The 26,645-nt window shown below is 38.2% G+C and overlaps 1 protein-coding gene across 4 annotated transcripts in view; it reads right to left on the reverse strand.

Annotated features, from left to right (window-relative positions):
• pitpnm3 (PITPNM family member 3) overlaps window positions 1-26,645 on the reverse strand; it is a 103,386-nt gene that overhangs the window by 70,714 nt on the left and 6,027 nt on the right. For 3 of the 4 annotated variants that reach the window (XM_066664385.1, XM_066664370.1, XM_066664360.1), the window contains exon 2: window positions 10,035-10,130. In XM_066664385.1, the coding sequence (XP_066520482.1) occupies window positions 10,035-10,130 (96 nt within the window). Of the gene's footprint in view, window positions 1-10,034; window positions 10,131-13,926; window positions 13,964-26,645 lie in introns of those variants that run through there. The other variant, XM_066664377.1, reaches the window with a different exon arrangement.

The raw sequence follows: 26,645 nt of genomic DNA on the forward strand, positions 1-26,645 counted from the left end.
AATACTATGTTTCTTAAAGAGTGTCCTTGCGAAAAACCACAAGGTAAAAAAAAGATGATTCAAAATGCATCAAGAAAAGCACCAAAACAAATGTAATATGAGCTGAATCCTAAAAATGGAAATACATTGAGCAAAGCAGAGCTGAGTGTCATTAGCCGAGATGTCATACTGTTATCTACAATAGCAGTCTCGGAAAAATAACACCTGCAGTGGCTTATTTACACGCGCTGTCAGTGTCTCATCCTGCACATTAGCAGGGTTTGCAAGGTGTACTGTGTCTAATTCAGGCTGGACATTAAAAATCATTAGTGAACAAAACTGGAGAAGATTAAAAATAATAATAATAACACTGAGCCCTAACCAGATTAACTCACTAAAAGCTCAAACATATTCAGTGAAAGTAAAAGCATACCTTCATTTCTACCACTGTACTCTGAACACAAAATGGTAGGATTACGTAACAATAAAGATTGCATATCTGGTGCATCTACAAATCCCATTCCCAAAAATTCCCCCTTATAAAAATACAATTAAAACTGAAATCAATAATTTGTTAAATTGACCGAACTGGTTGTTTGAGTTTCATATGTTTATGCCAAACTTCATGAGGCAATTTTCAGGCAGCCCAAAAAATGTTTCATAATATCATAAAAAGATTCAGGGAGTCAGTGGAAATCTTGAATGTGAGTGATGGACACAGCTACATGTGTCTGCCACTGCATCAAAAATGCATCTGAAATTGTACTTTGCAAAGAGAAAACCATATATTAAATTTGCACAGAAACACCAGCGAGTGGGCCATAGTCATCTGAGGTGGACCGAAAGATAGTGGAAACAGATTCTGTGGTCAGACGAGCCCATATTTCAGCTTGTGTTGGGGAAATTATTAGTACCAAAGATGAAAAAGTCCATCCAGACTGTTGCCAACAAACCAACATCTGTGATGGCATGGGAGAGCGTCAGTGTCCATGTAGTATCAGACAATGACAACCACATATTGTTGAGCTGCTCAAGTCTCGTATACAGCAAGAATGGGCAAAATTTCCACTTGCAAAAATGCAACAGTCAGTATCTTCAATTCCCCAATGATTAAAAGGTACAATTAAAAGAGATAATGTGAAGAGACAATGTAATTTTTCAGGTGAATAAACAAATTACTGATTTCATTTTTTTCCTATTAGTAAATGTCCCAGCCTTTTAGAAATGGGATAGTAAATCAGCTCCTGGTTACCACAGCAGCAATAAACAAACAGGGTTTCTAGAAAATGAGAGAAACTGTGTAGTCCTATCTGGTCACAGTCATGTACGCCACAAGCATTATTAGATGACATAATATTCTACTTGTTTTCCTTTCTGGTGCACTTGGCATTTCTGTGCTATATTGTATCAAAAAACAAGCTCTCTGCACCCCTTAGAATTAAACAGGCTTTTAGTGTGCTTGACTGATACATGTAGCTTTTGATCTGGTTGTTTGCACTTTGTGATTCAATATGCCTTGTTCCAAAATTAGTATGAACTGAAACAAACCTTATGACTTCACAGACAATGGACTGCACATATCTAAGGTTTCTCCGTAGAAAAAATATTACCAGTAGAAGAGGATGCTACAAAGTAGCTGCATATGAACCTGCCAAGTGTTGGCAAGTTGTCTATAAAAGGCATCCAGTATTGGGAAGCAGAGGTATCACTTTAAATGATCATAAAATGGTTTAATATCATAATTCTGCATGTTGTCATTGTTTTTTCCAGAAAAGTATATGATAATTTGCATTATATTCATATAATATATTCATATTTATTATTTAACATCATCTAATAAAACATACATTCATACGGTCTAACAAACCTAGTTTTGGTGAGAGTCATGCAATTTAATCATAATGCCACTGTTCACACTCCATTCCCTATGCACATTGAGATATTTTCTCTGAGGTGTGATTAGTTTGCCTGTTTGCTCAGACAATCTGTGTGCCAGGGGAGCAGCTGTCATCAGCCTGTAATCATAATCATACGCTCCATGATCCAAACCAAACAAAAAACACCTGATACAGGAAAGGAAGGCCCTGTACAACAGGTTTTGCAGAACCACTGGCCTTATAAATGAAGGGTGAGGACATTACACCTCACCCTTTAGTCTTACAGAAGTCAAAAATGCCCTCAAGTGAATTCTGATTAGTGTAATTAACATAGGTTTATAGCAGGGGCAGAACCAGCAGGTCATCCGAGCACTTGGGCAGTCAGTCACACGCAGGAGCCGCTGTATAATCAATAGTGGAAAATAAGCTTAGACAAATTTCAGTGCTTTCAGTGTCATGTAGCACGGTGTCATGCTAATGAATTAGTAATGGCAGCACAACAGACTGCAGTAGTAACATAATAAATGGTGAACACACATTGCCTCCGGTAACAATTTACAACTGCTTTAAATCAGAGGCCGGTGCTGATATCCCACTGTAAATATGGTGTGGTTAGACACACTCAGACAAATCTTTCTCATTACTCATGCAGGGGTGCCCCAGTAACAGATTTGGATTAGCAGCCATGGAGATTTTTCAACATGTCAATAAAAGTGCTGAGAGCAGAGTAGGCATGATTCTGAATGAGAAATGAATGCACTCCTTGTTGTCCACTCATGACAAAGTATTCCCTAAAATATTAGGTTGGCGATTGAGTCCAAGCCAAGGCACACAGGGCTTAATGGTATTCTATCAAAAGTCTTTTACAGTAGTCCTATTAATTTGAAATAATCTCTGTGATTCACTGGCTCTCACCCTCTTAATGGGGTCGGATTGGTGGCACTGTGACATAGGGCGAGACATATACTGAATTAATATGGAGGCAGAGGCTATAGCTACATCAGGAGCCGAGCATGCTGTGAGTTTAGAGTTGTTACTGACGTCCTGAGTATTCAAATATCAGGAAGAGTGTGAACTTTTCATGCTTCTTTTACCAAATCACATTTCACAATCTAGTTTCACTGCAAACAAGATCTGGTAAAGAGTTTGGCACAGTTACAGCTGCCATATTCATGCTACATAACTACTAACATTCATTCATTGTCTGTAAATGCTTATCCAGTACAGGTCCACAGAGCCTACCCAGAATCACTGGAACTTTGGATTCTGAAAAATGTTGATATTCTAATATTCAAATTGATATCTGAATGTTAATTATTCATTCATTATCTGTAAGTGCTTATCCAGTTCAGGGTTGCGGTGGATCCAGAGTCTACTTGGAATCATTGGGTGAAAGGTGGGAATACACCCTGGAGGGGGCGCCAGTCCTTCACAGGGCAACACACATTCACACCTACGGACACTTTTGAGAGGCCAATCCACATGTATCTTTGGACTGTGGGAGGAAACTGGAGCACCTGGAGGAAACCCACACAGACACAGGGAGAACACACCAAACTCCTCACAGACAGTCACCTGGAGTGGGACTCGAACCCACAACCTTCAGGTCCCTGGAGCTGTGTGACTGCGACACTACCTGCTGCACCACCATGCCGCCCTGTATGTTAATTATTTATTACAAAAAAATCTTATCATTGTGTATGTGAGATAGTTCTATTCAGTTTGTTTGTACGGTGTAGGCACATTATTCGTCACTAAAGGTACATTACATTCCCTTCGCCAGGAAAGGTGAATAGTGGTAAACTTTCATTATAGAACTGTTCTTATATAAAAGAACATAATATACATCTTGGAGATGAAATGTGGCCTATGAAATCAACACAGTTTTAAAATCTAGAATTAAAATAGAATAATGTACAATTATGTTCCCCAATTAAAGATACAGAATATTAATCCTTTAAGGTACCACCAGTGACAGCAAATGGTACCATCAAAGTGAGAGTTTTCTGAAAAAAAATGCTACTCCAGACTTCTCAGTCAAAAATATATACCAAAGTGATGGGCGTGCTTTGGAAATCAAATGAATTTAATATTGAACAAGAATGAGCACATAATATACTGGGTTTTTATTCCCATTTTTATTCCTATAGAGTGCCTTCATACGCCACATTGACCATTCAGTATTTCAGTGAATTACCCACTCTGGAAGCATCTCAAATGTAAGTTATCTCTTAATATACTATATTTCTCACTGAAGAGCATGTCTTATGACTTTTAGATGAAGACTTGTTCCTATCTCAGTGCTGAGGAAGTGGAGACAGAGTGGGTATGTGAGCTGCATTCACTGTGCTGGAGATGAAGGCGTGTGCGTGGCTGAGTGCTGGTGTCACAGTGTCAGACAGGTGAAGGCAGTGTTGGCAGGGAGCTGTGATTTTGACCACTCACTTCATCTCTCAGCACAATATGATCATGTCTACTGCACACTGAGCACAGAGGGCACACACACACACACACACACCAAGGGGAGCTTACAGACCACCTACAGACAACACACCTCCACACCCCACCTCAGTATAAAACATGCATTTGAGACAGGGTGAAAGTTTGCCCACACACACACACACACACACACACACACACACACACGTTGATACACACCTTGACAGTATTTTTCTCAGAAAATGTGTGTCATAACCTCCTATGTGTTTTGAGGGTTGGGCAATAATATTTATGCCAATCCAAAGGCACTAAATATAGAGGGGTCCACAAAATATATCACAAAAAAATTTTAGTTAGAATATAAGCTTTGCTAAATTAACTGCAGTAGTTTAACGGAAAGTACAGCGCTGTTTAAAAGTATTTTTAAATCAGTAGGACAGCATGCCCTCTGTTTAACCCATTTAGTAAGGTTTACCTCTGGTTTCCTGCGACTGAAATTAATGATCTGCTTGATAAGTAAATGTAGTGAAATAAACTGAAGAATGAATTGGTTTTAAATGATGAAGATGTGATACTATTATTAATATTTCATTCATTTAATGCCTGTAATCACTTTTCCAAATCAGGGTGGTGGTGGGTCCACACCCTGAAGGGGGTGCCAGTCTTTCACAGGGTGACACAAACTCACACATTCACACCTATTGACACGTTTGAGTCACCAATCCACCTATCAACATGCATCTTTGGACTGTGGGAGGAAACCCATGCAGACACAGGGAGAACACACCAAACTCCTCACAGACAGTCACCAGGAGCAGGATTTGAACCCACAACCTCCAGGTCCCTGGAGCTGTGTGACTGTGACACTACCTGCTCGATACTATTATTGTACTCGATACTATATAGCAATTGTAAAAAGTATAGATTTGGATAGTTGCATAGAGTATATGCAGGTTCCTTATTTATTCACAATAAGAGTAGAGAGTAAATATGTTCGTACTAGACAAAATTAGTTGGGATATTAGCATTTATTTGTGTTTATATTTGAATGTTTTGACAGGTTCTGCTAAATTAAATGAAATGATGAAAGGTATCTGTGAAATAAAGAAGGGTTTAAAATTCCTGCTGTTGCCTCTGCTGACTCACATCCGTGAATCCCCTCTAAACACACTTGCATGCATGCACGCACACACACACACACATCTCCACCTCCACATATACACGCGCACACACATTTTATTTCATCTAAGCTCATGTCCAAAACACATGGACAGCGAGAGAAAAACAACATAATGTGGTTAAACTGTTTCCCACGTCATCACGTCTCCTACGGTTCAACATGTTACAAACAGCTTTAGTGAAACATCCACTCTCTGCAGGAAGTGGTCAGAGTTACAAAGCCTTCAGTTCAGATAAATTGTCAGAATATCTAGAACTCTGTGGGGGAAAAAAAAGAACCATTTCATTCATAGAACTAAACAATGAACGCTAATGCTAACATTGTTGTTCAATTAACTTATCACACCATGGCATGTGATGATTATGTATTATGCTCATGTGATGTAGCTGTGTTGCTGTGATAAGAATTTAGAAAAAGTGTCTTAGGTATTGGTAAATGCTTGTTAGCAATTGTATAAAACTGTAAATACAAATGATGTATAATGGTTCTTGGTTTGGACTTTCTCACAGGGGGGCGCGTGAGAAACGTGGAGTCAGACAGTGAGCGTAGAAACAAGGAGGTCGTCATAACGTTATGGTTGATCGGTGTATATGAGCAATATAAAGATTAGATTCACACAAGACACCACTGATCTAGCAGAGCAGTTAAACCAATGACAGACAAACTGAGACAACAGAACATGGTTTATATACACATATAAACAGGGAGCACCTGTGAGCTTCATTAAAAAAGACTAGGCACATTTCTAGGAAACCAGGGCACGTGACAAGATGACAGATATCTTTATTCTAAATACTGCAGCACTTTCAAAGCTTTTTAACATTTGAACATTTTACAGCTTTTACCTCTGCTTTTCAAAAATGTACAAATATCTACTCTGTGTCACAGCACCATGGAAAGCAGGCAAAGTACTTATTCGGTATCCAGCAGTGTAATGTATAGGGAGCTCCTCTGTGCCTTGGCTGTAGCTACTGCAGCTTATGTCTTTAGTATTTCCTGGTAATAAATTCTGACAGTGTAATACATTTCTCACGGCTTTATTCCTGCAGCTGCCGTATAGCAATGGGGGGATGGGGGGATGATGGCACTAGTCAAAGGGAAATAAATAAATATCCTCGAGGTTCATTGTCATTGGCCCAGAGAAATCACACCCTGACTATGTCTCTCACTCTCTCTTTCAGTATCTTTTCCTCAGAACACTTCCATATCTCTTTCCTTAAGCATATCTCTGCCAGTGGGAACAGTCGGTGCAGTTATGCAAATATTGTTGAAGAGGAAAATACTAATTCAATTACCATATTTTGCCATGATCTTTAAACCCAATTTACCAAATGTGTTTTGTTCATTCTCTTGAATAATTTGCACTGACTGATTTGGAGAAAAAACAATGCAATAATCAAAACATAAACTGGAGAGATCAACCCAGACAAACTATTCTCACACAAAGCTAATTATTATGTAACAAAAAAGTAGTTTAGAAGGGGAAATAAAAGAAAAAAATTATTTGATTTAACCATTGCTATATCTGTTTTCCATATGTATATTGGCAATCTACGGTGAGATTTTCCAGATTTTAAAAGCACAAAATCCCCCTATGATTAGATGACTTAAAGATTTCAGCCATTGTAAAAAATTACAAATGCTATATAATTTCATTACAAGCTATAATATAGTATTATAGGACTGAGCTGCTTTATTTCTGATCAATATTTACATTGTCAAATGCTTATATATATTTGGTGAAGGCGATTCAAAAACCCAAAATCATAAGTGAATATGAAGTCAGCATCTTCAGAACACAAGAAAAACATTCATTTGGATAGAGCATCATCTATGTGACTAGATAGAGCCTCACTGGTATATTGCACACTTCTATTATAACCGTGTGAAGGTCAACACTGCAATAATGATTAATGAACAGTACATTATGCAGTGATGTTTTTTAACAATGTGTTTCTCAATTTTGTTTCTGATTACGGTTCCCACATTTAAGAAACAAGATAAGACAATCATCTCTGTCTGTTCATGCATTTTTTTTTCAAGGAACTTAACTGAGAATAAAAATTAATAAAAATGCATGAAAACAGTGGAGATTTGAAAAGAGCCTTGGTTTTTATCTGCAGGTAACATCTGGACTGTAATTAAACAGCTGTGTTACATGACAGGCCAGGGGATTCTCTTGAAGTATGAATAAGAAATTCATAGAATGAATGTGGAAATCATGCTACTAGACATTCTTGCCAATAAAACATTCACCCACCATAACTTTATGCCAATGCTTAGAGGAGCCTGTGAGTAGACAACCACAATTAAAAAATGGAGCCTTAATTTATTGTTGCATGCATAAATTTGGTTCAAAAAAGGATACTTACACTCTAAGCTAATATTAATTACTAAAGCTCTAGAGCACCAAAAAAAAACACAGAACCTTAATAAACAATAATAAGGTCATGGCTAATGGCTAATTTTAGAAAAACAGACAGCTTCACAAAGTCCATAATTAAAAGTGTGTGCATGCATTTATAAAAATACGTGACTTGCTGATTTCCCTGGAAACCTCAAGAGAGGCTTGCGGAGCTGCTTTCACCTCTAATGAAGAATTGCCTTTTTAATTACACCACTACACACACACAGCTAGCTAAGCAGTGGCATTCTCTGGGACTTCCTCTGAGTCTCTGTTCTTTTTTTATTCTACTCTGAATCTGTGCACCACACATTAGTGCATGACCAGTCAACATCTACTGCACATCTAGCAATACTCAAACACATGTAATTTATGTGTAAATTAATGTAATTTAACCACCCAAGTAACTAAGTAACTAAAGATCTGCAGGGCACATGTAGGGCCATAGGCCTAATGCATATTAAAAAAAATAGTAATGAAATCAATCTAACATCATATCTGTGTTTAACTTTACACAACAGTACACTTGAGGCCCAACATTTACATACATTTCAAACTCTCTTATCACTAATCCGCTAATTTCATATCACCATACATATATTTCTTTAAATGTGGTTAAATGAGCAGATGTGCAGTTCATCTTTATATTAAGCGGCTCATAGATAAAATGATGGTCCATGACTTATACGCTTTATTAATGATTCCTCTTTTCTTATTAGCTGAATGAAATAGGACTGCAAAATATATATTTCACCACAGCACAAATTTGCTTGTACACATACTGCAGTCATAAAATATCTTTGCAACATAACTGTAATATTATATTCTGCCCATGCAACATTATATGGTAACATTGTTCAGTTCATTGAACCATCAAACAAGGTTTATGAACATCCAATAACAACAAATACATTTTAAAAGCAACAGAATAAAACTGCTGTAACACAAATGGTTTCCTATAATCACCTACACAATAGCTATTATGTTTCATCTGAATTTGAGGGATTTCCGGAGTAAATGTGCCATTTCAGGAAGTCACTGCAGATGTAACAATGGCTGGAGACTTGCATCAGTGAGCGCAGCTGAATGAAGATGAGTTGGAATGTTTCACACGATTTTAACATTGCACCTCAAATATTGAACAATTCAGTATGGCCTTCTTTATGGCCTTCTGAGCACAGCTTTCATCAGTTAAACCTTATTTTTCAGAGCATATTCTCACTGGCAACAGCAAGTAAAAGTGTTTTTTTTTGCACAGGCTGCAGTGTTTTAGCTAAAGTGGGCACAATTTAGGGAAGCTTCAGTGGCAAAAAATATGCCCACAGTTGCCCAAGTGAACAAAGGATGTTCTTGGACAGCAGCAGATTAGATTTAGTCTCAGGAACGGTGATCTGCAGTGCCATGTGTACTCATTTCTCTTACCTGTGTTTTACCAAACCAAGATATTTTTTTTTTATTAGAACCTAAGTACTTACTACTTTCCAGTGGCAAACTAATGCCTCAGCAGCAATCTACAGCAAAAATCTTTTTTTCTAAAAATATATCAGAAAGATTTGCTTGAAGCAGTCAGAAGTTAGCAAATGAGAAAATATATACATATATTTATGTATAGGTTTGGTGCTACAGCAAAAAAAGGCCGGTGGGAAACAGTGACCCACTGCTTGTTATGCTAAAATAACAGTTTGTGGTTGGTCACAATGCACCTCAGTGTCCCCTTCCAGTCAGAATAGGCAGTAGTTGGCCATGCCGTGCGACAAAACAAAGCAAAACTCTCTGACAGTTACACAGTGTGTCTGCAGCATGGATGATTCATGAACATAATCACAGAATACATCAAGAACATTCTCTTAATTATAGTTGACCACTGTGATTATGGCATTATTCTTATCATGGCACAATATGTACTGCAGAATAAAAGGCAAGTTTCCATTGCATTGCTGAGAAAAACTAACATATTCATTCTGTGTGACATTCTTTCAGCAGTGTCTGTGTACACCAGACTGACTCTGATGTGTCAGGGTTATTGAGTGGCACCTAATAAAATAGAAGGCAAAAAGAGAGCAAGGCAGGGGGGTTTGAAGGGACAGACACAGACACTGAAGAGAGGTACTGAGGACACCGGGTTACTACAAAAGAAAAAGAGTGTGGCACTAACCTCGAGCATCAAAAAACTCATCATCTGAGCTGTCCACAGATTCTTGGGCGATGTTCTGCATGCGCCATTGGGAAGGGCCGTGCTTGCGTAAAGTCACTACAGGGGAGAGACAGAGAGAAGTGATTAAAGCCTCATATCAAATGTGTCCCTGCAATTAATCAACATTGTATGACTAACTGATTTGACATGGCATGATGACGTTATCCTGTGTACTATTATTCAACACAATACAAAAATGTCATCTGGCTATTATTTACTTATTGAAAAAATTTTTCTATAAAAAAGGTGAGACGTAGGGCAGGCTAACACTTGAGCTGTAAAATGAAAGCATATTTGAGTAATATAGCAAAAATATTTATTGAAATTTTAAACTCAAAAAAATGCCACACAAAATTAGAAATAACAGCTCACATTATTGGATCAGAAACACTATCATTAAGATATTCTATCAAATGCTATAACAGCGCAATGACATTTATTCAAGACTTCACAAAATGAGGTGTGCCAAATAAATTAAACAGGGTAAATTAGGCACTCCGTACATTAAGAATGTAGTTATAGTGTGGTTTAATTATGTATAACATCCATGACATTATTGAAAAACACATTGTGGGGTAATGTAACAATTTAGTTGAGTAATAATTAATACTCACATATTGTTTACCCTTAGTTAAACAATTATAGTGGATAATATTGCTGCCTTTGACATGGTTCTACTCTAAATAAGTTTTTTCCTAGAACCACACATCCAAGTAAAGTATATTTAGGCAATGCACATCACATGACTTTTCACTGAGCATAAAGTCAATAGGACACCAGATTAATTCCAGTCAATTCATGTTCCTTCAAGTACCAGCCAAGCCTCAAGCTTAACATTGGTGTTAGAAATCTCTGAACAACACACATCAGAGATTCCTGGTGTTCTAGCCCACTCAAATCAATGTTAATAGCTTTATAATATAATGACAGATAGCGGCAATAATGTTAATTAAAAAATGACTATAAGTCACACCACAATCATCTCTTTGCTATCCTATAATTTGATTTGAGTCACTAAGGACATCTATATAGAAAGCGGAAATTAGTTTGACAGCCCATAGCTTCCGCAGTTTAAAATCTTTCCAAGACAGCAGACACATTTGGGCCGAATCTGTCTCACATTAGGCACTAACAACTCAGTTACAGCACTGGCAAGTCTAATGTGGACCAGACATGGACCAAATGCCATGAGCCAGGTTTGACTTGTGTTACCAGCACGTGTTGCATGGTCCAGATGTGGACCAAATATCTACTTGGCCCAGATTTGTTCCACAACACACCTGACATGTGGCCCATATAAGGTGATGCGTATGCATAAGAGTTGAGGCAACTAGACTCACCCTGAGTCAGCGCTGCCATTCAAGGCCAAATGTGGGCTATTGGAGAGCTACATTCATTGTTGTCTGTGTTCATTTTTTCAAGACTCCTATTCACATGTCATACAGAAATTGTTAAAAGGGGCCTGAAAATGTACAGATATTTAATGCTCAATTATTATTAAATATTAGCATCCCTGTAAATTAATGCCAGTATAATCAGATATTGCTTTAATTATTTATGTAATAAAAAACATAATATGCTGCATTCATTCATTCATTATCTGTAAGCGCTTATCCAGTTCAGGGTCGCGGTGGGTCCAGAGCTTACTTGGAATCATTGGGCACAAGGCGGGAATACACCCTGGAGGGGGCGCCAGTCCTTCACAGGGCAGCACACACACGGACACTTTTGAGTCGCCAATCCACCTACCAACGTGTGATTTTGGACTGTGGGAGGAAACCGGAGCACCCGGAGGAAACCCACGCAGACACGGGGAGAACACACCAACTCCTCACAGACAGTCACCCGGAGCGGGAATTGAACCCACAACCTCCAGGTCCCTGGAGCTGTGTGACTGCAACACTACCTGCTGCGCCAACATGCCGCTAATATGCTGCAATAAACTGTAAAATACAAATACTTTTAGGTAATATGTTTATCTAAAAAACTACTAAAAGTGTTTGTGTGTAAACAAAACAACAGAGCACATTAAAAAATTTAAATAGGTAATTTTCAGCCCTCATTTTAAAACCTCTTCATCAAATAACATGCAGTGCCTGAACACAACAGGAGGAGACCTCAAGAAAAAGTGTAAGAGAAATAAGCACAGTGTGTCATTCTCTAATTCTGTCTTGGTTTTCTTTATTAGTTTAGCTGTTCAAGCTGTTTTAGGTGAGTGTAACACTCATTTTTGCTCAGTAGCTTTCATCAATGTGTATTGAGTATTATGAGGAAGCACACAAAGGTAGAAATGAGGATACATGCAAACTACAGAGCATGCACGTGGGTGGCTTATGAAGAATATAATTTTTTCAAATATTTTTAAAAATGCTTTTAAAATAAACCATTTACTTTAGTTTTAACAATAGAGTTTAAATTAGGGTCACAAATTACTCATCTGAAGCTTCTTTTTTAACTCTACATTTAGTTTTTCGGTTTCACCTTAAAGGAAACATTTACTATTGCAATCAAAAAACACTTTTTATAAATTCCAGATGATGTTTCGAGTAAACGAGTATTAAAAAAAAAAAAAGAAAAAAAGAAAAAAAAAGTGATCCTGTCAGACATGCAAAGCTTCCTCTCGGCAGAAAAACAGCAAAGAGCCTTTCAAATGTTTAAAATCATGAAAAGTGATGAGAATATTGCTTTATCCTTGCTCCACAGAAGTGAAATACAGACTTATTTTGCTGTTTCTGATTTATTAGGTAAGAACCTACCATAAATTTGGGAGACTGCTAATTACATAAAAGCAAAGACTGAAATTGATATAAAACTTAACAAATCGAGTTACAAACGACCTTCTGTAGTAATTCAAGCAATGAATAAAAACAGAAAAGTTAAACTTCAACCATTTATTTCCTCAATCATACCATTCCACCTTAAAAGACACAGAGCTTCTAAATGTAAACAAACCAGAGTGTACTGCAGTTCTCCTCAATCATAGATGTTCCCTTTAAATAGAAAACGTACAAAGTTTGTGTTGTTTTCCAAGTATCCATCATTTTCAAGTTTTCTGTCCCAAATTAAATAGCAAAGTTTGATCAGAATAAGAAAGTTTCTTAAAAATGACTCTTATTCAAGTTTACATTCCACCTTAAAGGAATACTACGTAAGAAGTGGCTTTTTTGTCTCATGACCTCCCCACTACCTGTTGCTGAGTGAAATTCACCTTTATAATACTGTCGTGAAGACAGGTCATACACACCCATCTCTCTCTCTTTCTCTGACCCTGGCTCACTTATCACTAAACCTCATAACTCTGATTATAACACTTTAATCAACAAAATGTATCACTAACTAACACAGCAACACATCAAGAAAATGCAAGAAAATGTTATTACTTAATAGTCCAACCAAGAAAAATGCATCTGTCGGGTGTCATTACTCTCTCAGCTCCCTCCACTTAGTAAAGTCAGTCCAACATTAACTCTTGTATGGTCTCTCTCTCTCTCTCTCTCTCTCTCTCTCTCTCTCTCTCTCTCTCTCTCTTTGCTGCCTCTGCCATAATGTACGTATTGGGAAAACTGAGATAGACTCTTCTTGTAGCGAGCTAAACACCCATGAGATATAAGCCATAAAGTATTACACAATTCTCTGCTCCACGATTCTCAAGTTGCACAGTCTAGTTTTGAGGGTAGGAGCCCTGCAGAGCAGTAAGAGGGGCGCTATTCTCCCCTTTACACGTCAAAGGTTATATTGAAGCTGTAATTTTAGGGGACAAAACACTTCACAGTGTCCCTTTGAATTATGTATTATATAGTACAACACTACTTTAAAATTACAGCTTCAAAAACAATGGTGAGGCTTCACTGACCTGTAATAGGGAGAAAGGAGCCTCTGTCAATGCTATCCTCAGTTCAGCTTTGCAGAAACTTCACTAGGTAACTTGTGGAGGACAGTAAAAATCATAAAGGTTAGAAATATATTAGGAATGTAAACCTGACTCTAGGGTACTTTTTTTAATGCAAACGTTATTTAACTATTTAAGCACATAATGTACTGCATTTCAATCCCCTCAATCTCTGAGAGTTTTACTGATCCAAGTCCATTTATAAGCTCCAAATTACTCATGATTCAATCATTCTAATGGGATCAAAACATTACTCAAAATATTAATGTCCTATTCACTTCATTTTCTTTCAATGAGGCATGATCAACTTCCTTTATCTGATGACATAAAAATAGAAGTAAACTGTGGTGTCCATTTTCCCCTGACCAAACACTAAAATAAATGCATATAATTTCTTTACAATTTCCTCACAGCCACATGGTTTCTTTTGGTCAGTCTGGATTCATTATTGACCTGCCCCCAAATGGGAAAGTCAGGGCTCCCTCTAAATATGACATTTCAGTGGCATTCATGTGCTCTCATCGTTTATGATATTTCTGACAGGAACTAAAGGCAATGATAATTCATAAATTAGTGTGTGTGTTTTTCAGGAGTCAAGGAAAAATACATTTTATGAAATATACTAGATTTTTGACATCACCTACCCTATAGTTTCAAAGAGGCTGCTACTACTGTTAGTAGATATCCATAACTTCAAAACTAAAGAACAATTATTACACTAAGGCTGACACAACCTGTTCCAGGTTTTTGCACATTCTGCCAGATTTTCAAGCATTTTCCACAGTTACCAGAACACCAGATGTGATGTGTGTGATCTCTGGTCTCACCTCTCTCTCTCACTCATCTCCCAAAGCAGCCATGTACACAGCAGCATGCAGTCTGCTGAAACAATGAGGTCACACCTTCCATTATTGCACCCCCTGCTCGGGCGTCACTCTGATCCGCATCACTACATGACTTTTAATGAGCTTTTCATCTCTCCCTCACCACCACGCCAGGTCAAACATCGCCTCTATTAATGCTCCCCTACTGAGATGGCTGCTTGCCTCAACCTTTTACACTTTTCCAATAAAATCATGATGTGCTTGACAGCAGCATCCGCGGTAGCATTTACCTTCCCCAAGCCTTAATCAAGACGAAACACAGCCACAGGCTTCAGACAGCAGCAGGAACCAGTCTCTCAAAAAAGATCAGCCAATACAGAAAACATAGCACTGATATTATGTCTTGTACCTTTTTTTGGTTCAATAGGTTTCAGCAGTAGCATAAGAAGCATGTGAAGATGGGAAATGAGAAGATTATAGCTGAATATAAATTGTTTTGTACTCCGACATACACTGTACAACTTGAGGGCAGACATTTTTATGACCTACAATGGATTGGTTTTACTCATCTGCACAAGTTTAAAAAGATAAAAAGATGTAAGACAGGTGCCAATTTGGCCTTCTTCTTGTTAGACAAATAAGTAATAAATTACTTTGTTGCACTTGCTTGATGTTTTGCTTTGCTAAAGTTATCTTAGGCCCACTTCAACAGATCTGTAGCCACTAGCCAGACACCTTGATGCAATGTTTGCAAATAAAGAAAATCTGACAGCAGATTGTTCATCCCCACCAATTCTCCATGTTCCACAATGACTCCTAAATGATTGAAAACAGAATCAGTATTAATATAAATAATTTGTCATTATGTTATGCTCATTCATATTGTTACGTTGCTATTATAAAACTGAAGCATCATATTTGTCTAAAATCTGGTACAATCCCTACACTTATCAATCAGCATGATCCTTTCACATTCAGTGATTTCTATGCTGGCTTTCTATCCTTCCACATGCAGTTGTCCCGGGGGTGGTAGTAGGCATTTGTTGGGGGTGACTTAGTGCTGTAAAGGTGCAAAAATATGAATTCTGACATAGTTTTGCTAAAGTGCGGGGCCACAAATCATTAATTCATTCACTATCTGTAACCGCTTATCCAGTTCAGGGTCCAAAGCCTACCCAGAATCACTATGCAGAAGGTGGGGGACACACACTGGAGGGGGCACCAGTTCTTCTCCGGGGCGACACTCACTCACATTTATGGACTCTTTTGAGCAGCCAATACACATACCTAATGTATTTGTCACCCGAAGCATGGCTTAAACACACAACCTCAGGACCCTGGAGCTGTGCGACAGCAACACTGTTGTGCCACTGTGCCACCCTCTGCAACTCATTAGAAATGTAAATAAAATAAATAATTAAAATGATTCCCCCATCCCAACTCTAAGCCCTAACATCAACATTATTTTTAATAAATCTGTCAAAAAGGCTCCTAATATATGATATTATCTGCCTTGTCAGGTATCACATCCCCCACCCTCCTAATGCAACAATGACACAAAACCCCAAAACAACAAACATGGGTGGGGGGCACAGTGCATGCTGGGAGTTTCCTGGTAAGACCCCAGCCCTGCCCAGATTCCGGAGCTGTTACAGTATGTACTATGTTCTTATAAATGAATGTTTTAGAGCATTATATCAACTGCCCTAATAAAGAGTTATGTTCATTCATTCATTCATTCATTCATTATCTGTAACCGCTTATCCAATTCAGGGTCACGGTAAAGAGTTATGTATGTAGCTCTATCTATTTATGAGTATTTATACAGACCTATAGCAGTCATTATAAAGTATTATGTAAGCCTATAAATGCATTTATAATGCATTATGAATACAGAATTGATAAGAAATATTACCAGATATTTTGCTTAAAAGTGTTTCCACTTCAAAAATGTCACGGTTTAATGAGTACAAGCTGTTTTTAAATGTTGGGCTAGGCTCTGAAAGCCTTGTAAACAGAATTAAAGATGGACTAGATGCAGATAGATGCAGATCAGGAGTGTCAAAGTGTTTGAGGCCAGAGAAGCTTCTCCTAGCCGCCCCTCAGAGCAAAGCGCTTCTGATCGAGTCCATTCATCTCTCACACTCTTAATCATATTCCTGCATAATGCAGCCCAGAATAAATGCAGAGGTGAAGAGGAAAAGAATAGGCCAGAAAGATTTAAGGGGGACACTCTAGGGCATCAGATAAAGCCAGACACAGAAGCATTTTGTCACTGAATGTGAAGTTTGATATAAATCTACTAATGAAGGAAGTTATTTAGTGATTTAAAATACTAATAAAGCATTTTCATTTGAGCAAAGGGAAATGCATGCATCACTAAATACAGTGTCACTGTTAGACTGAGACTAGACCAAAAATCAATAAACATCCAGCCAACATAACAGCATCCACTGACCACTAATGAAGGACTAGGGGATGACAAAAACAAACTGCAACAGATGAGATACTTTCTCTGACTTTACATCTACAAAGTAAGCCCACAAAGTGTGTGTCTCTAATAGTGTGAACAGTGAGTTGAGAGTGTTAAAAAAATATATTAATCCAGCAGCACTGCTGTGTCTGATCAAATTGTGTCAGAGCAAGATACACTAACACACCACTGCTGTGACATGTCAGTGTTACTGCAGCGCAGAACATTATACACCATCAAATCACCACTGCTCTGTTGTGGTCTTTTAGGGGCCCAGACCATGAAAGAAGAAGTAGAAAAGGATGCAAATACAGCATGCAGGGCAACAGGCAAAATATAGTCTGTAATTGTAGAACTATGAATTAGTTGTGTACAGTCAATGAAGCTGAGAGAATGGACAGTGAGTGTAGAAATAAGGAGATGGCCTATAGGTTATGGCTGATGGATTTATGCATGAGTTATTTGGGCCAAGGTGAAAGTTATGTGAAATATGATGGCCCTCATTTGCTCAAAGGTGTGGCAGCAAACAGATGATATATTTGCCACATAACAGCAATAGAGCTACAGCTTTCCCAGATGGTGGGCTTACCTCAACCATGAAATTAGCACTGTCACATGAAGGATATGTTTATGCTAAAGGCACACATATGTTTAGGCCATTACTTTTTAATAAAGAATCCCTTAGCAGAGCTATATGTGTGTTTCATTTCAATACAACTGCTTTATCTTTATCTACTAGAGGGGAACTAATAGTATTCAGTGCATACAAAACAGACAGATGTCCTCATTTGTAAGCATTGCATGTCTGGTGGAATGGAATGTCACCAGGAGTGAAGGATTCTCAAAAATGAAATGAATCCACAATCTAAAAAAAAGGGGATAAAAAGGCAAATGTACAGAATATCATATGCATTTAACTCTAAAATTAATGTGATTAAAATACTCTGAATTTGGTGTATGTTGCTCCACCTCAAATGTCCTACTACCAAATAAAATGAGCAATCAGTAATTTATAATATATATAATTATAATAATTTAAAATGATTTTTCTTCATGTAATGAATTAGGCATTATACCTACACCTAGTGACCTGGATGAGTGATTCTATGCTAAACACATTTTAACATGGCCACACCCATGTGGAAGACCCACTCTATTGATCATTAACTTCCTCATTTAAGGATAAAGCAACTGGATTGCATGTGCATTGCACTTCATGAAAAAAATCTTTTTCATAAATATGATTTGCTAATTGATGCTTGTAAAATGCTCTTTTAAATTAAATTTGTGTATATCTGCACTGGCTTTCTTAGGCTTTCTCTGAGGTGTGGGAATGCTTTCTTCTGTGATGCTGCCATTCACCACAGGCTGAGTGTCAGCATCTTCACTAGAGCACTCTGACAGGTTGCAGCTTAATCAAAAACATTATCTCCTCCAGATAGGAGCCGCTTTCCTTCAGCAATCTCCCTGCTCTCACTATCTGACACTTGCTTCTTTGCCCCTTCCATCGTCCTATATTTTATCCTCCATCGCTCATACTTTCTCCGTCCCACTTCTGCTCTCCCTCTCTCTCTCTCACCCTCTAACACTTTTTCTCTTGCTTTTCCCCCCATTATTCCCATTCTCTCTCTCAAGCTGCTGGTTATCCAAGCAGTGCAGGTGGCTGCACTGCCACATCCCTCATCAGCACATCAGCCATATGTTAAATCTCCCTGTGGAGAGAGGCGCTGAGTTAAAGAGCATTAGAGCACCCTGAGGGCCAGCAGCTTATGAAGGCCACCTCTTGCCTGCTAATAGCATGGAGAGTTGGGCAGGAAATTGCAGTGGAATCTGTGTGGGTTTACGCTAGAATATGATTCAGGGACACACTGAGTGAAGTAGCTCAGCAGGGGCTGCAGAGTTAGGTCAACCTCTCTCATTCTTTGCATGATGTATTGATTGGGCAGATGTCCACTGGGGTTGTAGAATACAAATAGTATGACATAAGGATGAAATATATACATGAGTCTTCTGACCAGTTGCTAAATGTCTTATTAGGTGTCGATAAGTTTCTTATCAACCGCACATGTCCCATATTAGAGGGACAGGTATGAAAAATGGAGTTATCTACAAGATCCAGAAATTAATATATATATTTGGTTACAGTGATGCAGTATAGTGTTTGACCATGGCACTGCATTGACTTACTCTTGTAATTTAAATATATTGGACATTCATTCATTCTTCCATTCATTATCTGTAACTGCTTATCTAGTTCAGGGTCGCGGTGGGTCCAGAGCCTACCTGGAATCATTGGGCGCAAGGCGGGAATACACCCTGGAGGGGGCTATATTGGACATTCATTGTAAAATATATCTGTATGTGAAGGTTAATTCCAGTGACCTTTATACAGCAGACTAGGGTTCAATTTCCAGCTCACCATCACATTTGACCAAGAGTTCTTGGGGCTAGACTCCTAACTCAGCATTAGCCTACCTCTGTTGCATGATTATCAATTCTAAGTTGCTAAGCAGCTCAGAAACCTTCCAAAACATGATGTCCATGTCAGATGTCCATAAGTTAGGGCCACCTTTGGAAATGCACTATATATTGAACATGTTTTTTTAAATGCTAATGTTTTTTATATATTAGTTAGAAGTTGGTTTTATGTAACCTTCTGATCATATTGGATGTTGCATTAACATGAGATAAAGCTTCTATAACGTAATCTAGCAGTAGCCATATTTCAGTTAGGTGGAAAGTAAATTCATAACAGTTAAACATTAAATCATTAAAATGACATGACATTTATTGTTCATTTGGGGCTATTTATACTTAAACTTTATTTAAATTATTATATAGTGCTGCTAATTTTCAGGTGTGGTTCAATACAAAAATTGGTGAATTTATTTGGGTTTATGTATTAGTCATTTTTCTTTAACTTTTCATCAAAAGTTAACAATACTGTGATAATACTGAAGGTTTTATATGGCTTCATGTCTAATAACAGTGCTGGCAAACTGAGGCCATCTGAGATTGAACAAGGACAGAAATTAAAAGTAGGCCCTTTCCTCCAAGGACACTAAGATATCAGACAAACTAACTTCACCAAGGTAAAACATATTTATGGTTAAGTAAACAGTATTGTAAACCAGCCTTCGTACTTATTTTACCCTTAGGAAATATGCTTTTTCTTTTACTTTTTATTTGTCTTCATTGTATAGTTGACAGAAAAACTCTGAAAATCACTGGATTACTCTTTAAAAAGCAATGCAAATCCAATTAAAGCCACATATAAATATTACAACATCCATAGTGGAATAATATACATATTAATATAAACAGATTTTACAAAAGCTTTTTTTCATGTGTTTTTTCATTCCGCTCCCCTAACACAAATGCCTCAAAACAGTGTGAGTAAGCAGCAAATGTCAGCATTTTGGAGCCATTTCACAGTTCTACCAGGAAGATTGAGGATCACTACTTATGCAGAGTAAAAAGGAAGATACAGCACTTCTCTAGCACAGGTGTGATATCACTTGGAATATTAGATCTTGCTCAGTATGCATAACACTGTGAAACAAAAAAAGCGCAGACAATAAAGTATCTGTGAGCATGCCAACACTATATGTTGCAAGTATAGACCAAACAAACCACAGTGCCTTTCCCATTGTGTTTTCAATGGTTCAGCAGGTTTTAAAGATCAAAACTGTACACATGAAATAAAAATAACACAAAAACACCTTTCTCCTGTCTCGCACATCAACTATCTTGGTTTTCATGTTGTTACTGTAGGAATCATAAATAATAGCTAATTTAAACAACAGCAAATCCCAGTGTGTTACTTCTGCTTTATCCCAAACCACACACTAGCACAATACATAGGGTATTAAAAAGTACTGCATTATTTTTAGTAGGGCACTCAGTAGTATTAATATTAAAGTGCAGTCAGGTGTGGTTTTGGAAACAGCATTAAACAGTTTGTGCAATGAGTTCAGTTGGAATTAATTAATTCATTGTCTGTAACTGCTTATCCAATTCAGGGTTGCTGTAGGTCCAGAGCCTTGTTGGGTGAAAGGCGGGATCACACCCTGGAGGGGGTGCCAGTCCTTCCCCAGGGTGATACACACACACACACCCCTATGGACACTTTTGAGTGGCCAGTCAACCGGAGCACCCGGAGGAAACACATGCGGACACAGGGAGAAAACACCAAACTCCTCACAGACAATCACCTGGAGTGGGATTTGAACCCACAACCTCCAGGTCCCTGGAGCTGTGTGACAGCAACACTACCTGCTGCCCCACTGTGGCAGCCCAGTTGAAGTACATATAAGTTAGAAATGAAAATGTGAATAAGGAGTGGATAAATAAGTAAACATTGCATATTTAAACAATGTATTTGCTGCTTGAAGTTGGTGCTACTCTTAGTAATATTGGCTTAATTTTTTACATGTTTAATTGCAGTGTGACACCCAAACTTATTGTATCAAATGTATACAATGGACTTTCAGATATAAAAACCCCCTGATGGAGACTGGTATTTTGTAAAATTGGAGAGAAAATTTTAGCAAAATCCTCTCCCTAAATAAAGCAGAATTAGGATTGATTCTGGCTCACACTTACATTCACAGATTCTGCCAAATCCCAGTCAAATAGCACAATAACAGTGAACCAGAATACCATGCTTCAAAAAATAAATAAATTTTAAAAAATGAGAGATCCATCTCTCAATCAGCTATTGCTCTAAACTGCCAGGCTCTCAGTGGAATACTTGCATGCCCCTCTGATCGTGTCACCATGGTGAGCGAGTGTTCCCACAGCATATGTGCTGTTCGGCTGGTAAACACCTCCGTTTGGCAGCTCTCTGCTTGGAGCGGCACTCTCTACTGTGAAACAGCACATATGCCCCTGCTACACTGAAAACACCCATGTGATAAACAACTTTGCATTACAGTTAAAGCACACTTCAATGGAAAAGACTAAAACAATGCTGTTCTGCACTTTTGATGATTGCAGGCCCAGGAGCTAGGCCAATCTATACAGACCACAGTGCGCTGAAGACAAAGCTTACAAGGAAATGTTTAACTAAGAAACACCACAGCCAGGGCCATGGCCAGGGCTACAAAAAGCAGAGAACAAGGTCACAGCACTGAAGGAATTCAGATGTAGCTGCTTCACAGGGGTATCCGCACTTAACAGAATACCTCAGGTGCTATCACAACCACTTTTGTCATAACCTGACTGCTAGCAAATGCACAAAGACAAACTCGAAAAACATCCACAGACAGCCATGAACTGTACACTTGCATCACTGAAATCCATGTCAGTCCACTTTCAAACTCTACTTTGGAATTGTCCTTTAAAGAATACTATGTAAGAACTGGCTTTTTATTTATTTTTTTTTTTAATTTATATTTTTTTTGTCTCCTGGGCTCCCACTACTTGTTGCTGAGTATAAAAGCTATACAGGATAAAACAGAGGATAAAAGCTATATTGCTCATAATATACACTGGACAAGCACAAAATGTAACTTTGGTGGTACTCTAGCCATTACAACCACACAGTAATGGATAGAAAAGCACCTAGTACCAGAATAAGTGTTCAAAGATAAAAAGTGAGCTAAACAGGCTAAAGTTAGCAGACGCTACCTTTATTCGCCTTGTTCATCCGTAAATCTCAAAAACCTAATTAACTATTTGTCATCAACAAAGCTTGGGTTCCACCGACACAAAGTGTAATTCTGGCCATTACAACCACAATGCAAACTATGAAAAAGCATTTATTACCAGAATCGATGTCAGCCGCAAACCCTGGCTCACTTATCAGTAAATTACAACTTTGAGTATTAAAACTGAATACCTTTAAAACAATCATTGATAATTTTACATCAGTTTTGATTCAAGAGCGGTGAATCTGCTGTGAAAATGTGACTTTATAGATTATTACATTGTCTATTTTTCCGCTATGAAACTTTTGAGTGTTATCGGATATTACAGATCCAATATTTTACTACTCAGCATTTATATTAAACCACTGAGTATATAAGTTATAATTCGATTATTGCTATTACATACAGGGGTTGGACAATGAAATTGAAACACCTGGTTTTAGACCTCAATAATTTATTAGTATAGTGTAGGGCCTCCGTTTGCAGCCAATACAGCATCAATTCGATTTGGGAATGACATTTACAAGTCCTGCACAGTGGTCAGAGGGATTTTAAGCCATTCTTCTTGCAGGATAGTGGTCAGGTCACTACGTGATGCTGGTGGAGGAAAACGTTTCCTGACTTTCTCCTCCAAAACACCCCAAAGTGGCTCAATAATATTTAGATCTGGTGACTGTGCAGACCATGGGAGATGTTCACTTCACTTTCATGTTCATCAAACCAATCTTTCACCAGTCTTGCTGTGTGTATCGGTGCATTGTCGTCCTGATACACGGCACCGCCTTCAGGATACAATGTTTGTACCATTGGATGCACATGGTCCTGCAGAATGGTTCAGTAGTCCTTGGCAGTGACACGCCCATCTAGCACAAGTATTGGGCCAAGGGAATGCCATGATATGGCCAAACCATCACTGATCCACCCCCATGCTTCACTCTGGACATGCAACAGTCTGGGTGGTACGCTTCTTTGGTGCTTCTCCACACCGTAACTCTCCCGGATGTGGAGAAAACAGTAAAGGTGGACTCATCAGAGAACAATACATGTTTCACATTGTCCACAGCCCAAGATTTGCACTCCTTGCACCATTGAAACCAACATTTGGTATTGGCATGATTGACCAAAGGTTTGGCTATAGCAGCCCGGCCGTGTATATTGCCCCTGTGTAGCTCCTGACGGACAGTTCTGGTGGAAACAGGAGAGTTGAGGTGCACATTTAATTCTGCCGTGATTTGGGCAGCCGTGGTTTTATGTTTTTTGGATACAATCCGGGTTAGCACTCGAACATCCCTTTCAGACAGCTTCCTCTTGCGTCCACAGTTAATCTTGTTGGATGTGTTTCGTCCTTCTTGGTGGTATGCTGACATTACCCAGGACACCGTGGCTCTTGATACATCACAAAGACTTGCTGTCTTAGTCACAGATGCAGCAAGACGTGCACCAACAATTTGTCCTCTTTTGAACTCTGCTATGTCACCCATAATGTTGTGTGCATTGCAATATTTTGAGCAAAACTGTGCTCTTACCCTCTGCTAATTGAACCTTCACACTCTGCTCTTACTGGTGCAATGTGCAATTAATGAAGACCACCAGGCTGGTCCAATTTAGCCATGAAACCTCCCACACTAAAATGACAGGTGTTTCAGTTTCACTGTCCAACCCCTTTATATCAAAGAATTAAGGAAACACTTTGAGTTAAATAAAAAAAAATAAAAAGCTTAAATATAAGCTTATTTAAATGAACCACTTAAAATATTATTTGATTCCAACTGGCAGATGATGCAATCTAGAGCAACTTTTAATCACATTACAAACAATAGCTATTTTAGTATTAGGATTCTTGCCCAAAGACTTTTATCCATAGTGCATGGTGTTCTTTTCAAAGCAGGGAAGCGAAATCCAGACTGTTTTATGGAAGGCTGTATGCTATACCAATTACAATACAATTCTAATGCACTATTTTTTGTTGACATTGTCCCTATTGTAATAGTTGTCATATCCCCTCTCATTTTACCATTTGATTCTCCATAAAACTACCCAAAGTCAAAACCATCTGTAACATGCATCTGTAACATTTTAGGAAACAAATTACAGCTCATAAAAATGCATCTCCACACTGCATATGAAAAGGTTTCTTGTTTTAGTATCATCCATTCTGACATGGGCTGGAAATTACATGCCTAAATGGTAATTATATAAATCATTTTGCGCAAGAAAATCTGATTCCATTATCTTTAGCTGTAAACAGAATGAGCGTGAGCAGCATAAAATGAGAAATCAGTGGTCAAAAAGTCATGTTCATTTTGCTGAAAATGTATCAGGACAACATGAATGTATGCAGTACTACAAATGCTGTCAAACAAGTGTTCTACAAATGTAATCAAACAATAAAATGTATGGCTTGTTTAAATGATCCACTAGTGAATTGATTAGATTCCACCTGTGGGAGAAAAATCAGCAAAGTTCTAAACATGATTGCACCAAAAGAGCTGGAGGACTCAGGGGGAGAGTGTTGTAGTAGATGAGCATTTGTTGTGGTACTTTGATGGCATGCTTAACAAAATGTTGCTGAATTCATTTCAGAAATAGCTGATGTTTTGGTGCCATTAGGTGCAAAGGCAATCTGAAATTCACAATTATTCATGCTCTAGGCCACCAATCCCTAAAGCCGGTGGTACTCCTATTCTTCACTTTGATAAAATATGGAAACTCATATAGTGTCTTGGCTATCCCAAGATGTAGCCTGTTGGTTTTGTTTTGATTGCTAGTTTGCATTTTCCATATAAGACTGGTGTTTTGTCTACTTTGATTGGGGTTTAGCCAAAGGATGACCTAAGTGTGCACAGGAGGAATTTGTGAGCATCCCTTGGTACAACACAAGGAGAAATTTAACACCTTAAGGCCTGTTCTGATTTGATTCTGACTGCAGTGCCCCTTATATATTACACTGACAAATGTATACTTTATATTTTTTTTTTCTTTTTCATCATCAGCCCGATTCCTCAGTGTCATGTAAAGAGATTTTCAAGACGTTTTTCCAAGACACCATATCTTCAAACTGCTAATATCTGCTAACACTACTTCACTGGACAGCTCGGCATGCTATAAGGAGTACACCGACTGCTTATTTTGTTACATCAGCTAACAGACATGCATTTTGGCTACCACTATGGAGTAATGGGGGACACGGAAGGGGCCATCAGCTCATTAAGAGAGAGAAGTTTTTCCACATATTTTCATTACCTTGAAAGGGGTTATTGCAATGTCCAATAAAGCTTAAGGAAGGGCACTGATAATCTTTATACATGATCTTTTAAGAACCTGCTTTTCTATGAATCATGCAATTCGTGTGAGATATAATAACCTAATTTCCTTTTTACATTATCTTCTTCAGTGTAATTTTGGGGCAAATAAACATCCTCCAGTTTCTGACAGCTTTAGCTGCTTTTACATCTCACTCTTCAGTTGGCTAAGAAGACAGCATTCTACTCTGATTCACCTTTCTGTGTCTGAAAGGAGCTCAGCTACTGGCAAGGCTGGACAAGGCTTTGAAAGCTCTGCAGGTTATGTTTACCACATTCCAGTCATAATGATGACTCCTAATCACAGTCCTTCTACCAGAAGATTTCAAATGGAATGCCACTGATTTTCCAGTAAAATCTAAATAATTCAGTCATAGAGATGTAAATCATTCAGAGTGGTCTGATGTAAAATGGTTCATGGTAAAGAAACCAG

The sequence above is a fragment of the Hoplias malabaricus genome, chromosome 1, assembly GCF_029633855.1.
Source record: "Hoplias malabaricus isolate fHopMal1 chromosome 1, fHopMal1.hap1, whole genome shotgun sequence".
In the NCBI taxonomy this organism is placed as follows: Eukaryota; Metazoa; Chordata; class Actinopteri; order Characiformes; family Erythrinidae; genus Hoplias; species Hoplias malabaricus.